The sequence below is a fragment of the Anolis carolinensis genome, chromosome 5 (genome assembly GCF_035594765.1).
Source record: "Anolis carolinensis isolate JA03-04 chromosome 5, rAnoCar3.1.pri, whole genome shotgun sequence".
Classification (NCBI taxonomy): domain Eukaryota; kingdom Metazoa; phylum Chordata; class Lepidosauria; order Squamata; family Dactyloidae; genus Anolis; species Anolis carolinensis.
Window position 1 is genome coordinate 112,416,849 of NC_085845.1, and position 16,459 is coordinate 112,433,307.

Genomic DNA, 16,459 nt, shown 5'->3' on the forward strand with positions numbered 1-16,459 from the left:
TGGTGGGTATTTCTGGGAGTTGAAGTCCAAAACACCTAGAGAGCCCATGTTTGCCCATGCCTGGTATATAGGGTAGTTTAAGATGCTGATGTTCAAGAGTGGGTTCCCAGATGTTGGATTTCTCAGAAGTTTCAGCCAGTATGATCAAAGGTCATGGATTGTGGGAGCTACAACATCTGGAGAACTATGTTCAAGAACCTTTAGTTCAAGGTAAACTATAATTTGTTGGTGCCTGCATAACAAACCAACGAAACTGCTGTTATGGTCAGTTTGCTGAACATCTTCAGACTCACAAGTTAATACAAAGTCAGATACTTCAAGGGTAATTGAATTCAGAGAACAGCCTTCAAGTAATGTTTAATTGGCAGGCGCCTCATGCAGTGATCATGGGTTTTCATCAAAAGATGTCCTTATTGCAGTGACATCAAATCCTTTTGTTCTTAATTACTGAGGTTCTGTATATCAGTGTTGGAACAAATATACCACAAGGAGTGGAAAACTTATTAAGAGTCAAATGCAAAACCTTGAGCATATTCAAAATGAAATGGTAAAAATGGTTGCTTCAGAGGGTAGTTTTGTATTTGACGTGACAGCAATGTTATTAGCAAACACTCCCTTTTCTGCACCCCAATGTAATGCCCATTGGTTTTGTTCTTTTTCAAGCTTAAAAGCCTAAAAAATAGGGTCTTTTCGCCATAAAGAAATAATGATGTCTAACTAGGCAACCTAGGCCAGATGTTACCCTCAAAATGATTTTTATTTCCAGTGGGCCTAGCAATTTTTAAATTAAGCTACCCAAATTGCATTTACTCAGTTTTCAGTGGTAAATAAAAGAATAATTAGTCTTTATGAATACGTCCCATGGAATCTTTTTTGCACTCCTGTCTCATACTTGGGAAAGGTAAGGGGCCAATGCCAACTCCCTCAGTGGAATTCTTCCAGAAGTATGTTACTCACTTGGCTCCATTCCTGACTCAAGATCAATAGCTCCATACCATATGTGCACCTGTGCTCTGTATTTGTAAGTGGTAGGTAATGCCAATTTCATTACAAAACCTGTGAGGGGTCAAAAGGTTCCAGCTACTGAGCCAGAATCTCCAGCAGATGAATATGGCTGCTAATTTCTCCTGGTTTATGTTTGAAGGGCATCTTCCAACATGAATTAGACTCATTTAATACAAGTGTAATTATCAGAATGAATCATCCTAACTTGAGGCTGTATTATCAATTAGAAGTACAATTCTATACACTCAGAAATAATGTGTTTTGAATTTAATGGAAGTATACTTTTCAGTATGGAACAAGTGAATCGGTTGAAAAACTGATCCTCCTGAAAAAAGGTTATGAAAAATGCCCCTCCCTATCACCATCCCTCAACACTACTTCTGATTTCAAAGAAGTGCAGTTTAGATGCTCTTTGCATCCAAAGGGATACTACCTAAAGAAAGTAACTACTTAAAATTTAAAGGAAAATGTCATTTCATCTGGTACTGAGACAAAATGTATAATAACTAAGTTGGATCATAAAAAAGGCATATTCTAAGGTTGCAGGAATGGAGGCAATCTCAACGAAAAGATAAATGTGTGACCTTCAGGGGCTGACAGCAGCCCTTTAATAAAAAAGGCCCTTCAAATGTCATTGAATATTTTAAATTCATAGTTTCAGGAATAAGACAGAGCACAACACTGTACTGAAGAGACAAGGCAGCAGCAGAGAAATGAAAGGCAAATTGGAATGGCCTAAGATCAGGTCGTTTTTATTTTCATAGCTGTGATTCAAGTTAGTAAATTTTCCAACTCAGTTTAGGCAACGCTCATGGTACAGAGACAGAATTATTAGTCCTGCTTTATACCTTTCCACCACATACCTGTACAAATGTATATCAAACCGATAAATCAACCATATATTTAAAAATTCAATTTACACTAGCCAAACTAATTTAAAGTGAAAAGGGAAAAATAAGTCTTCACTTGGAATTTTAACTTTTATGTGACTATATTTCTAAATGCAAAGACCTCCAAAGGAACATTGAAGCTTTTAAGCAATAACAAAGCTGGAGATAAAAATGCATCTAGAGGTCAAATTTCAGTAGCTCAGTAAGCAAAAGGTGGCTTACAGAGGCTCTCTTGGTAGTATTAAATGCTACTTTTACCTTTATACAAAGCAACTGTGACAGATTGGGGCATCCAGTGTGCACCAAGTTCTCCAACCCATTTATTTATTTATTTATTTCATATCAAAAGCATTGCATAAATTAGTATAAAATGATAAAAAATAGAAGGAGCACAAGTGGCTAAATATCTTTTGACCAAAAATGGGCAACAGCAATTGCATTGTCTTGTAGCCTCAAACAATTCTGGAGCAGACAACTCCAACCCATGATGATATGCCATGGAGTACAACTGTACACAGAGGTGGGAGGAGCATAAAAAGAGTAGGCTGCTTACCAGTGACTGTAGTTCTCTGAGTAGTCACCTGTGTGCTCAAACAAATGGGTCTCATACCTGGGAAGATCTATGTTCCAGAACTGAGTAGCTTTGATGGAAAACCCATCCCTTTCAGGCACAAACATAAATAGCACAAAGAGCTATTTCTCTTCTATTCTGCTGTCTGTTGATAGTAAGCCAGACCGGCAGAAGGACAGTGGGGAGGGAGGGTTGTGTGAGGGCTCAGATAACTACTCAAAGAATCATAGTTACAGGTCTTCTTCAAGCAATGTCTTCTTCATGGTCTCTGTGCTTCACACACATGGATAATTAGCTAGCATGCCCTAGAAAATGATACATATCAGCAGAAAACACATGACTACTGTTCTTCCAAAGGATGGAACTCAAGCGTTGAAGCTTACATGATATTCTTGATTAAATATTGGAAGCAGAGTCCAAGTAGGTGCTCTACAGACATCCCAGCATGGCTACAGTCTATGTATGGGTCAGGTGGGACCTGAAGGCTAATGGTTCAGGTTTCTTGGCAATCTGGTATACCACATTGATCAATTCAACTGCACATTTGGAGAGCCTCTGCAAAAAATGAGCAAACCCAGCTTCTGACTGCCATAGCACTGAAACAGTTGATGAGACGGTATAATGAGTATAGTAGGCTAAAGCACGCTGAACATCAAGAAAATGCAAGGTCTTTTCCAACACAGTATCTTGGTTAAGGTGGAATGGAGAGAATGAATGAATGAATGTTGGTTCGAAGGATAACAATACCTTGGATAATCATAGAGGGTTGGTTTGATCAAAGAGCAGAAAAGATCGCTGTCCCATTTTGAAAAGCTGGTGAGGGAGGGATTTATGCTTACAGAAGGGAGGGATAGCTTGTTGGAAACCCATTATCTTGGCTGTGGTACCACCCCTGAAAAAGGGGATCTACCCTTTCATCTGTGTTAGTATTAAAGGAAAGACAGTTACCCTGCAATAGGGTAACTCTTTAAAAAAATATTTCAGATCCAAATGAAATAAAAATTTCCCCAACTGCAGAAAAATAAAATGGAAATGAAAAAGAAGAGGAAGGATAAAGACAGATCAAAAGACAAAATATGAAGGCAATGGTAAAATGAGATGGGAAGGTGAACTACAACAAGATAGGAAATGATTCTGACCATTTCTATAATGTGACAATTGGAAAGTATGTAAATATGCTAACCTAACAAAAACTTGTAAAACCAAATATTTGACTGAGTATATACCAGATCTCATTTCACTACTGCTTTAAAGACCTTTCCCAAGTTCCCAATATGGAAAAATGTTCTATTACTGTGTAATTATAATCTGTTTTTAAATTATCATGTTGCCTCCCATTCATAAGCTCAAATAACTTATGGATAAAATTGTAATACGATTTGACCTTATTCAGAGTAGCAGAGGTGATGTCCTTGTATGTAGAATATTCCATGCAAATATAACTGTCAACTAAAGATGTAAAGTTCACTAAATATTTGTTTTACTGAATGCAAAAAAAATCTTCAAATATTTTGGTTTTAATTGCTCAGAACAAAATGGCTAAGTAGCATTTTGCATATGCTTATCAAATGAGAAGAATAAACCATCTGTAAAGAGGAAGCACTGAAACATGTATCAAGGAGGCTGCATATCAACTAATAGTTCAAATAGCAAAAGCTGAAAAACCCATCTGAAGCCTTCAGATGAACAGTTTGTAACACATGCCATCCTCCAAGCTGGAGTCATGGCAGGACCATCAATATAAACCAAGTAAGTTTTCATTTATGGAACTTACGGTACTTATTCTTCAGAATAACATTCCCTTCATATTACTTCCAGATTACTAGCCACTTTGCCTTTCTATTTTGCGAATATGTGGGAGAAAAATTGATACCAAAGTTTGTTCAGATCATCCTGATTGGTATCCAAAAATATGGTCCCACTGACGGAATCCTTTTCCTCAATGGATTCTCTTTCCCTCAATTTAGGATTAAAACCATGAGTAGAATGATCTGCCACATAAAATCTCCCCAAATATAAAACTAGAAGTAATTTCTCCTCCTCTCTGGAGCTTTTCTCAGAACCTGCTCTGGAGAGCTGGTGTTTTCTGATGATGTGGGTCTGCAAAGAAGGGGAAAAGGTCTAGCAGATACTTGCTAGTGCAATATGGCACTGAAACTCTAGCTGAACACACAAAATCCTGAATATGAAGGTATCATGGCAAGGAAGAGGTTAGACTAGAGCCCTTCTCTCTGAAATAATAGTTTTCTATATGGAGAAGGATTTATCTTGATGTAGGAGAGCCTTCAAACATACAATTCCATACTTTCAGTCAGAAGTGGTGGAAGAGCTATACAAAGTGAATACAATGATTGTATAGCTAAGCTCTTATTTCATCAGGAATACAAGATTATTTGAAAGCTGACCATAAATGTGGCAATTATTTGTGTGTTAATTACAAGCTAACATTAAATATTTTGCAAGTTACAACACATACATTTGTTAATGAATTCTTGGTCACATGTATCACAAGTTTCTGCGAACTGTGTTATTGTTTTCATTCCCAAAGAAAGCATTTTCCTCTTGTTAACACTGTTTTGGACCATTCCCTTTTCCAATATTTATTTCCTAGCCCCTTCTGCTCTTCTATCAACCCTACCCCATTCTAGGATTTGAAAAATTAAGTGACTTTGTTCTAATTGCCCCAATTCTCTAGATTAGTGAAAATTAACCAATCACTGCCAGTGGTTTAACCACCCATAAAGGAAATAGATTATCAGTATCCAACATATACGTATGGATTTATTTACCTGTCAGGAACTCTTGGAGCAAAACATGAAGTGGTAGAATGAACACAGAGAATATTATCAGCCCCAAGATCCTGGATTTTAGCTTCCACCGCCTTGAGGTCCGTACGTAGCTCATCACCTTCTAATACATTTTCTATCACCACAGGCTCAAAACCTAGTCAGGTCAACAAAAAGAACATAAAAACATCATAAGACTGATATCAAGAATCAATCTGCAATTAAAGCTGGAAACTGTATTGCTTTCTTTATTTGCCTCCTTCACTGATTTGACTTTTATTTCAACAGTTGCCTTCCAAACTAATTTTAATCAGCACAGATATCACTAAACATGTACATTTACATTATATCACCAAGCCAGGAGAATGACATGTGGGCACATTCTAGATGACGTAATGGAAAACGTATATGGACAAGGATAGAAAAATATAAAGATTTTAGTTGTCTATCTAATTGACCCCTCTATTTATCCCCCTCTGTAGATGAGATGATGGTGGCGAATTTGAAAATAATATAACCTATAATTCAACCATAAGACTCATATGATAATGCGAGCAGTCCCCGAGTTACAAAAGTCCATCTTACAAATGACCCCAGTTAATAACAGGAATGAGACAACAGGAAGTGGGAGAAATCTACTCCTAGGAAGGGAAATTCACTCCTGGAAGAGTTATCATGGGAGAAAAGTGTCTCAGCTAAAGCTGTATCACCAATCCTTGTTTCCACAACAAGTCAAACCTTTCAAAATCCACTTATCACAAGGACAGGAAGTGAGGTGAAGTCTTCTCAACAGGAGCACAGACAGCAGAACAAACACCACAGGGGTGTTAACCCTTCCCTATGTGATCCAAAACATGGATGGAGTTACACTTAAACAATATGCCTGCTCCGACATATGAACAAATGTAACTTAAAAAAAACCCTATAGAACTGATTTTATTCATAACTTGGGGACTGCCTGTATTATACAAAGTTAAGTATTAGCAAAACTCTTCAGATAGAAAAAATGAGTTTCTACCATTTTTAAAAATCTTTTTTAAAACAAGCCCTGATCCCTTATGCAGTCCCAGATCACCTCTCAGTTTACCTGACATCTGTGTTTATTAAGGGAATGTTTGTAATATTTTAAAAGACCCTTCATATTATCTAATAATAATCGAGAAAATGTATTATGTTCCCCTCAACCTGTTTTAGGTTAAGTTAATGTTTGATGTTGACAGTTGTTCCCGTGTTAAAAACTGATCAGGTGAGGAAATACGTGGCAAAAATTAATCCTGCATCAGGGCTCAGGAGTGGTTTTCAAGGTCTTTTTTGGTTTGGGTTTTTTTCTTTTTGCATGCAACCGACAGAACTCTCCAGTTACCTAACCCTCTATACTAAACAAATCATAGTATTATAGATCAAAGAGATCTCTGTAAAGGAAGTGTAATGTTTGCATGACTTCATCAAAATCCTTACATAGAGCCCAGAGACAAGTGGCTGAAGAATGAGTTGTGAACCTAGAAGACTGTAAACAAAGAAGAGAATGGAAGAATCGGAATATTCCACATCACCTTGCTATTTATAATAGAATCATTTGTTTCAGGCCTCCAGTATGCTATAATTATTGCAGGTTCTGGTTGAGAAACAACACTGCTATCTGCTTGCATAACTGCACATTAACAAAACAAACATTTAATAGGTCAACAATTGGTCTGATGAAGGCTATCAGTACCCATTTTTACCTCCAGTGATCATTGACTTGAAACAAGACTTCTGGTCTATACGGGGCCAGATGATGTATTTTGCTTGTGGTCTCTTATGCCGCAGGGTTAAGAAACACAATGTCAGACTCATGCCTGTTGCCATTGGGACAACAAAGCAGCTATTTGCTGTCTTGACACCTGCAAGTGAAAGGCAAGTAAGACGTGAACACCAAGGACTTTTCAATCCTGGGGGATATTTATTGAAAACAACAACATGCGCTTGACTCCTGAACTTACCAGCAAGTTTTATAATATCCAAGACAAGTGAATTAGTAAGTTTGTTCAAGAGACTAGAACCTGCAGCTTTAGGTTGGACAGCAGAAATATCTCCTGACCTTCCAATCCCATGGATCAATCTGGAAACAAAAAAGAATGGTGGGACATAAAATATTTCATATATATATATTTAAAATGCCATGGGCTGTATCCCATGTTTTTAAAAGCTATGAAATGCATCCAATTAACCCCTTTCTCTAACATAACTGCCTCTCTTTGACAGTGGAAAATAATGCCTTGGAGGGTGATTGATTTGTTTCCTTGGAGGTCTTTAAACAGAGGTTGGGTAGGCAACTTTTAAGTGTGCTTTAGTTGTATATTCTTGCATGGCCAGGGGTTGGACTAGTTGGTCCTTGCAATCCTTTCTAACTGTAAGATTCTATCAAAGATGGGATAAGAAAAGGGTGCTCTCCCCCTCAATATCTGCTCTGAAGTGTTTGAGGCTTGTTTGTTGGGAATAACAACTGAAAAAAATGTTGTGAGTGGGATTTTGAGGGAGCTATCTAGCTTTTAAATGCAATTTTAACTGTATTTTAACTGTATTTTATCTTTTACACTCATGACACAAATACTCTTAAAATTTTGTATTCATACATATATTTATTACCTTTTATTTAAAAAATCTATTGTATTGTATCACGTCATTGTTAGCGACCTTAAATCCCTATGTGTAGAAAGAGAGGATAAAAATATAGTAAATAAATAATAAGAAACAATAAGAAAATGTCAGCTTATGTGACATTGGCTTCCTCTCTCTATAGAAAGGTTATGCAAGAATCATGACCATATTGTTTTGGTATATGGCTTCATTAAAGCCAATATCATGAATTTTACTGTTAAAAAGTACTCAATTAATTAATACGAACCACAGAACGTGTGACTCTTTATTTCATATGCAGCCAATAAGCTATAATATGGAAACTCAATACTTTCTTGCAGTGGTGGCTGATGGCTCCCATGTCAGCGGGTCAGCGAATCTATGGCAGGCATTTTAAAGAATCTCTCCAAGGTGCTGAATCTATTTAACCCCAGCATTCAGCACCTTGAAGAGATCCTTTAAAGCCTGGATTAAAATTTAGACTAACCACCAGCTGCCACTGTTTTCCTGGGACTGCAGCCAGAGAGGGGCTATTGAACACTCAGTGGGTCTAGGACGGACATGAGCAAACTTTGGCTCTCCAGGTGTTTTGGACTCCAACTCCCACAATTCCTAACAGCCAGAAGGCTGTTAGGAATTGTGAGAGTTGAAGTCCAAAACACTTGGAGGGCTGTAGTTTGCCCATGCCTGGTCTAGGAGATTTCTTATGCTTTGCTGACCTGTCATAACAGATCTTTGAGCCCTACACTATTCTTTTCCTTGAGCAAGCAACAGAATGCAGAACTGTGCATACTGCTCTAATATTTAGTGCAAAAGGACCTCTAAGTGCTGATAATTGCAACACAGGATGTCATAAGGAAGAGGGAGCAGACCTGTTTTCTTTTGCCCTGGAGACTAGGACTCAATGGAACAATTGGTTCAAATTACAGAAAAGGAGATTCCACCTAACTTCCCAACCATAAAAGTTGTTCAACAGTGGAACTCTCTGCCTCAGTGTGATGGAAGCTCCTTCTTTGGAAGTTTTTAATCATTGGCTGGATGGCCATCTGTCGGGGGTGCTTTGATTGTGCTTTTCTTGCATGGTAGGGAGCTGGACTAGATGGCTCATGTGGTCTCTTCTAACACTATGATTCCATTATTCTTAGATCTTCCCTGTGCCCTTTGTGCGTGTCAGAAGTACTGGAAATATTGAATGCTGGTTACCTTATTTATTAAGGCACATGGTCTGTCCTGGTTAATACTTGAATGGGAGACCCCCAATGGATACCATGTACTGCGGCCCATATTTTAGAGGAAGGAACTACCTCTTGGAATTCCTTATCTAAGAAAATCCCATGAAATTAACAGTCGACTTGAAGGCAAATACAGACATATGAAATGGTCTGATTTTCTTTCAGGTATTTAAAGACAGGTGAAGGATAGGCATACTACAGGAAAATAATTCAGAATATGAAAAGGAGCCCTAGTGGCGAAGTGTGTTAAAGCACAGAGCTGCTGAACTTGCAGACTGAAAGGTCCCAGGTTCAAATCCCTGGAGTGGAGTGAGCGCCTGCTGTTAGCTCCAGCTTCTGCCAACCTAGCAGTTCGAAAACATGCAAATGTGAGTAGATAAATAGGTACCGACCCGGTGGGAAGGTAATGGTGCTCCATGCAGTCATACTGGCCACATGACCTTGGAGGTGCCTACGGACAATGCCGGCTCTTTGGCTTAGAAATGGAGATGAGCACCAACCCCCAGAGTCAGACATGACTGGACTTAACGTCAGGGGAAAACCTTTACCTTTTTATGAAAAGGAAATAAACACTACATATAATTGCCGATTTCTATGCTAGACAAAAATTGTGCTCAATCTATTGCCGAGAATTGTTCCACCAACACTTTAGGAGTATTTGCTGATATAAGAGCTGGAACAAAAGTTACATACTGTTCAGGACAGCAAAATAAGCATATATTTTAAAATGCACTGTTTATAGCATCTCTAAATTATAAAGTAGTCTAATCAAGTGCCAGCTGACCCAGGACTTCAGGTTATTAAAAGTTAAGTTTACCCATAAGCTCTGCTTCATTTGAATAAAATCAATTTTAATACAACTTTGTTCATGTTAGCAACAATTAATCTGTCATAAGGGTCACTTAAAAATGCAACTCTTATAATTCAACATCTCTGCATGCAACTGACGTTCACTATATTTTTGGTTTAATATATGGAAAGGAAAGGCAAAATTCTGATTAGTGTTCCACTGTAAAATTAATTAAGTTGAAGTGGAAAAGAGAAATACATGATTTGTTTCTTCACCCACAAATGCAATTTCAGTAAGCTAATATTTGTTAACATGGCAGCAACAAAATTATTTTTAGATTTTTATCAAACCAAGAAGCGTTTCATAAGTTTGAAGACATGGGTGATGAACATTTATTTCCTCTGAAGATGCCAGCTACAGGTGCAGGCGAAACATCAGGAGAAAATGCAGATAGAACATGGCCATACAGCCTGGAAACCACACAACACCCTATTTATTTTCCCATTTCCTATAGAACTGCAAACCCTAGCTTGACCAGTGGCTATGTTGGCTAGGAACTGCTGAAAATCTGAGATCCAACAACGTCTGGGTTCCTTCCACACTTCACAATTAAGGCATTATGATTCCATTTTATCTACCATGGCAGTATCCTATGAAATCTTCTACTCTGTTTTTGCTCTGTTCGTTGATAAGTCTCAATAACGCTCTAGAGAATACCACAGGATTGAACCACTGCAGTTAGAGTGGGATCACAATGCTAAGTCTGAAGGTGCCCTCACAAAGCCACGAGTTTCCCACCATATTATATTATTATTATTACTATTATCATTATTTCTATCTGGAGCCCCTGGTATCGCAATGGGTTAAATCTTTGTGCCAGCAGGACTGCTGACCGAAAGGTCGGCGGTTCAAATCCAGGGAGCGGGATGACCTTCTGTCTGTCAGCTCTAGCTCCCCATGCAGGGACATGAGCCTCCCACAAAATGATAAAACATCAAACATCCAGGCGTCCCCTGGGCAACATCCTGGCAGACAACCTATTCTCTCACACCAGAAGTGACTTGCAGTTTCTCAAGTCGCTCCTGGTACACAAATATATATATATATATATATATATATATATATATATATATATATATTTCTAACCCATCTCTCCCTCCACAGGAACAGAAGGAGGCTAACAATCATATAACACAAACTAATAAAAATTTAAAATAAGACAAATACATTTTTTTTAAAAAAATAAATATTTGTGACTAGATATAACATTAAAATACAGTTAAATATTATTATTTGCTCTAAGAAGTATGCAAAATTACACAAACTATCTGATCACCTACAGAAGGTAAGATGAGAAAATGACCTATGTAATTTCATGATCTCTAATTTTGGCAACCATGAACTAGCTCTTATCCAAGGACACTATCAGTTCCCTAAGATGTGAGCAATTCTGCCAGTTCCGGCAGGAATTATCAACTGTGTAATGGAAATATGGCAAGCTTGATCCCTAACAAATGCTGATCGTCTTTCAAGCAATTCACACAATGTGACCAATTACAGCACAGACCAATTACCAATGCTGTGTGTGTTTCCTATCCCAACTTTTTCCTTGAATAAAGGGAAGATTTTAATGAAGAAAGTTATGTTCACTCATAAGCTTCTGTCATTTGGTAAATGAGCATTTTTCAGGGGTTTGCAAATGGACATAAATCTTTTAACATAATGAAATTCCACCTGCCATCCACAAACTGTGAGTGCTAAACAAACAACCAAACTGCACTTTGTGATACAGCAACCAAGAGCCATCTGTTACACTCCTATTTAGAAATGTATCCAACATCATTGCAAATTTTAGGAATGGACAATAAACGTGAAGTACCAATCTTTTGTTTTAAGCGGTACTTGCCTAAGCTTGTTCTGTTACTTGTTTTTAAAATATTTAAAATATATTTGTATATTTTGTGAGATCTATTAGTACTTACCTGTAATGTCGCCGGGCTACTAGTCCTGAGGCAACTCTTCCTTCCCTTTCACCTACACCACAATTACCCAGGAAATTGTTGCTATCCATAATAGCTAGTTCATGAAGGAAAAGCTCAATCGTGCTTTCATCCCATCCATCTTCAGGACATTTTCCCTTCAAAAAGAGTACAATGAAATAAAATAGTTAAAACATTCACAACATAGTGCCATTATTCCTTTGTTTGGATTGGATGTCAGAAACCATATTGTTGGCCTTCCCATCAGCCCGTCAATAATTCAATGGCTAGAAATGATGGGAATGCTGTCCAAAAATACCTAGAGCAGTGGTTCCCAAACTTTTTTGAGCAGGGACCACTTGACTAGGGATCACTTTGAACAGGTACCACTCTCCATCATTAGTACCAAAAGAATTATGAATAAGTTTTTGGTCAACTTTAGATTCAGTTTGGTTATTTGGGGTGCCAATTCAGAAAATTGCATTGGACAGACCACATCAGCTCTAGTTTCCGATTTTATTTTATTTTTTTCGTGTCAGGAGCAACTTGAGAAACTGCAAGTCGCTTCTGGTGTGAGAGAATTGGCCGTCTGCAAGGATGTAGCCCAGGGGATGTCCGGATGTTTGATGTTTTTATCATCCCTGTGGGAGGCTTCTCTCATGTCCCCGCATGGAGCTGGAGCTGATAGAGGGAGCTCATCCACGCTCTCCCCTGGTGGGATTCGAATCTGGTAGCTTTCAGATCAGCAACCCAACCTTCAAGTCACAAGACTTTAATCCACTACGCCACCGGGAGCTCCGCTTAGTTTCTGATACAGAACATATGCCATCCACTAGCCGCCATCTGCTCACCCACTGAAAACCATATTTAATAATCTAGAGCTGATGTGGTCTATCCAATGCAATTTTCTGAATCAGCACCCCAAATAACCCCAGGAACAGCCCTAAAAGTGAAGACACCAAGAAAAACAATTTAGTTGGGCTGTTATTATCTGTAGTAGTAACAGTGAGGCCGCAGACCATATTTTCGTTCTTGCAGACCACTGGTGGTCCATGGACCACAGGTTGGGAACCACTGACCTAGGGGGTCACAGGCTACTCAGCCCTGATTAATGAAAGCCAAACAACAATACAGAAAAGTTACATTGTAAACTAAAATATTCAGGTTTTTGGTTGAATAGTATCCTATAATTACAATTCTGTATCCACAGATGGCATTTTCCTGGACTTCACAAAGACTAATGAGATTATCTAACTCCATTAAAATGAAGTGTTTCTAGTCCAAGAATGCCATATGGTAACTCTGGAATATTTAGAGGACATACTTTCTCAGACATGGTCCTGCAGATATGGTGGCTGTATCATATCTCAAATGCTGAAGCTATCCAAATATTCATTCAGTGTTGCTGAGATTTTGTTTTTCAAGCTGATGAAATGGAAACAATATCATGACTTTGGGTCCCGAACCTGCTTAAGTTGGCTATTACTTTCAATTAAATTTAATCATAGCTAACAACAATACGTTGTATGTCCAAAAGTATATAATTATGACACACAAACATCTTCAAGGGAAGGCTTGTTTGCTGCTAGATTTACACAGACATCTGTTTACTTGATCCAAAACCTCATCCCCAACTCTTCAATTCAAACATTTCACTCCAAAATCACCAACAGTGCTTCCCAAGCCTCGGAGGACATCACCTTCTATTATGTAAAGCAGAAGGATGGTATAGATAGCCCTTGTAGAGGACCATTAAATATCAGCAGCTATTTTGGGGAAGATTTTTTTTCTATCTCCCAAATAAGATTGTCTTCTCTGAATCTTTCCATTGGCTGTAAATAAGAAAACCACTAGAAGCCAAAACCCTCTGCATTTAATCTCTTCATTTGACTCTATATTCTCCATGAAGATTTTCTAGGCAATCTTGATATGTTAACCATTTCTTCTTACCTTGTGTCTCTTTTCTATAAAATGCCTCTCGCGCAGACACCCAAAGCCCACACTAGATGCTTTCTTAAATTGATGTGCTGACTCACATTTTGTACTGGATCACACTCTTCAGCTCAAAGAGTGCATCTCTACACTAAAGTTCGTAACCAAGGGGGGCAGTTTAGGGGTTCAAATTTTTCAGGTAAAAGAAAAACCTGGTTTACTCATGAATTTTAACAGGTTAACCAAATACCCCTGCCAAGTATATGAGAAGCAAAAATTAAAGTCCCTTCAGAACTGCACACACTATCTCAACCCAATTTTGATTAGTCACACTATCATTACCTAACTTTCTACCAATTTACACTGAAATAGCAACAATAACTGAAATAATGAAAGCAACCATAGTGGAAGCCCTGCCAAAATGTGGTAGCCAGCAGTAAAGCCTAAGGCGTGGGATGGGACCTGGATTGCAGGTGTAAACTGTGGAAACTGGGGTGTCCACCACTGGCTCATCTAATTCAAGCCCTGCCAAAGAAACCATGGAACAGGAGCAAAGAGAAGAAGCTGTGTCGTTGTTAGACCTTGCACTTTATATGAACAAAACTGTTTCTGTTGACTATGTGAAAGTTCAATTAGTGGAAAATCCATAGACTCCATTGCCAAGAGATGTATTTCCTGTGGATAAGAAGGGGCACCTAAATTTTCAACCCAAATAGTTCAGTGAAGTTCCCTGGTTAGCCTACTCATTTCATTACAAGGTGCACTCTGTAAGTACTGTGCGGTGTTTGGAGAAGTTGGAGGTAAAGGTGCTCATCAGCAGCTTGGTGCATTTGTGTGACGGAAAAATACAACAGAAGTCTTCAATAGACACCAAAAACAGTACCATCAGGAAAAATTGTGCTTGGCTGAAAACTTCTTGCTAATTCACAGTGGAAAATGTCTTGATGATAAAGGAAATAAGAAGAAAACAGAAGAAGACAGAAATAAATTTCTTCCAATTGTAGAAACAATTGTCCTTTGTGGCCGAAAAGATCTGGTTTTAAGAGGGAGCAATGATTCAGGACATATTATCTGGGAAGAACCTTATAATAATAATATAATAATAATAACTTTATTTGTATACCCCGCCCCATCTCCCCGAAGGGACTCGGGGCGGCTTACATGGGGCCTTGCCCGATAAAACAATCAAATATCAAAACACAGCAATAAAACAGTTATCCAATAAAAACATCAATTACAGTAAAAACAATTGTTAAAATCAACATAAAACATACAATATTAACACTGGAGACTAATTCATAGAACCCAGGCAAAGTGCAACATGTGCCGAAATGGGCCGAAATGGGGAAGGTAATGATGGTAATTTCAGGGCCTTGTTGATAAGGAGACACTGACCTGCAAAGTCATCTTGGGGGGGGGGGGGGATTTCAAACTCTCCCAAAAAAAATCTGGTTACAGACCTGTCTATACTGCAGAATTAATGCAGTTTGATCCCACTTTAACTGTCATGGCCTAATGTTATGAAAGCCAGAGAATTTGAGGATTCACCAGCCCTCTTGGCCAGTGAGGGCTAAAAGTCATGTGAAATTACAGCTAGGATCTCAGAGCATTGAGCCAAAACAGTTAAAGTGGCTTCAAAGTTCCCAAACTGGCAAAGCAGGTCTTTGGACTTCAATTCCCAGAAGCCCCAACCACTTGGCCAACATTCAGGAATTCTGGGAGATGAAGTCCAAAACAGGAGGAAGCGCACGAGTCCTCGGGGAACGTAACACTCAGAGGGGCGTGGCCACAAGTGGGGGCGTGGCTTCGGAGTTGGGCCCCTCCCACTTTTCCTGCCCCCTCATGGCCCCCTTTCCGGCTCTACCTGCTCCAGCAAAGCGCTTAGGCGGAGTTCGTGGGCCCGGCGGCCCTGGGAGCCCTGTCGCACGTAGGCCGCGCTCACAAGCCTCTCGCTGGTCTGGAAGTTCTCCGCGTTCATGGCGGAAAACAAGCAAGGAGGAACGGCCCGGTGCTGAGAGCGAAGTTTTGTGCGCATGCGCGGTCGCTGGGAATAGTTGTCAGCCGTTCAGTTGGCAGAGAGCTACTGTTGAGGTAGCGATCACGATTAGCGCCCCCTGTGGAATAGGAGGACGAAGCGGACTTCTTCCTCAGGCACACAGAAGGTTGCAAAAGCAGTTGCATGTAAAACACACCTAGAGACATTAAAGAGAAATAAATGGAATTGGACATTTGCTGACAAAAAGGAGCTACTTTGGATTTATTTTTGAAGTTATTCCCTTAACTTGTCGTATTTATTTATTTATTTATTTATTTCTATCCTGCTTGATCTCTCCATCCGGAAACTCACAATCCAAAACATTACAGAGTTGCTGTGAGTCTTTTGGGCAGTATGGCCATGTTCCAGAAGCTTTCTCTCCTGACGTTTCGCCCACATCTGTGGCAGGCAACCTCAGAGGTTGTGAGGTATGCCTGCCACATGTGGGCAAAACGTCAGGAGAGAAAGCTTCTAGAACATGGCCATACAGCCCGAAAGACTCACAGCAACCCAGTGATTCCGGCAATGAAAGCCTTCAACAATGCATCAAAACATTACAGCTTAAAATATACAATAATAAAACAGTATATCATTATATATTATCAGTAGTAATTCTATTT

At 39.0% G+C, this 16,459-nt stretch overlaps 1 protein-coding gene across 1 annotated transcript in view; it reads right to left on the minus strand.

The window, feature by feature from the left end:
- The window catches only part of sepsecs (Sep (O-phosphoserine) tRNA:Sec (selenocysteine) tRNA synthase), a 33,390-nt gene extending 17,508 nt beyond the window's left edge, over positions 1-15,882 (minus strand). Inside the window, exons 1-5 of the mRNA XM_003228525.4 lie at positions 15,669-15,882; positions 11,876-12,030; positions 7,235-7,353; positions 6,977-7,135; positions 5,256-5,409 (exon numbers count right to left, since the gene is read on the minus strand). Coding sequence (XP_003228573.3) covers positions 5,256-5,409; positions 6,977-7,135; positions 7,235-7,353; positions 11,876-12,030; positions 15,669-15,839 — 758 coding nt within the window. The 5' untranslated portion in view covers positions 15,840-15,882. The remainder of the gene's footprint in view (positions 1-5,255; positions 5,410-6,976; positions 7,136-7,234; positions 7,354-11,875; positions 12,031-15,668) is intronic.
- Positions 15,883-16,459: the final 577 nt, after the last annotated feature.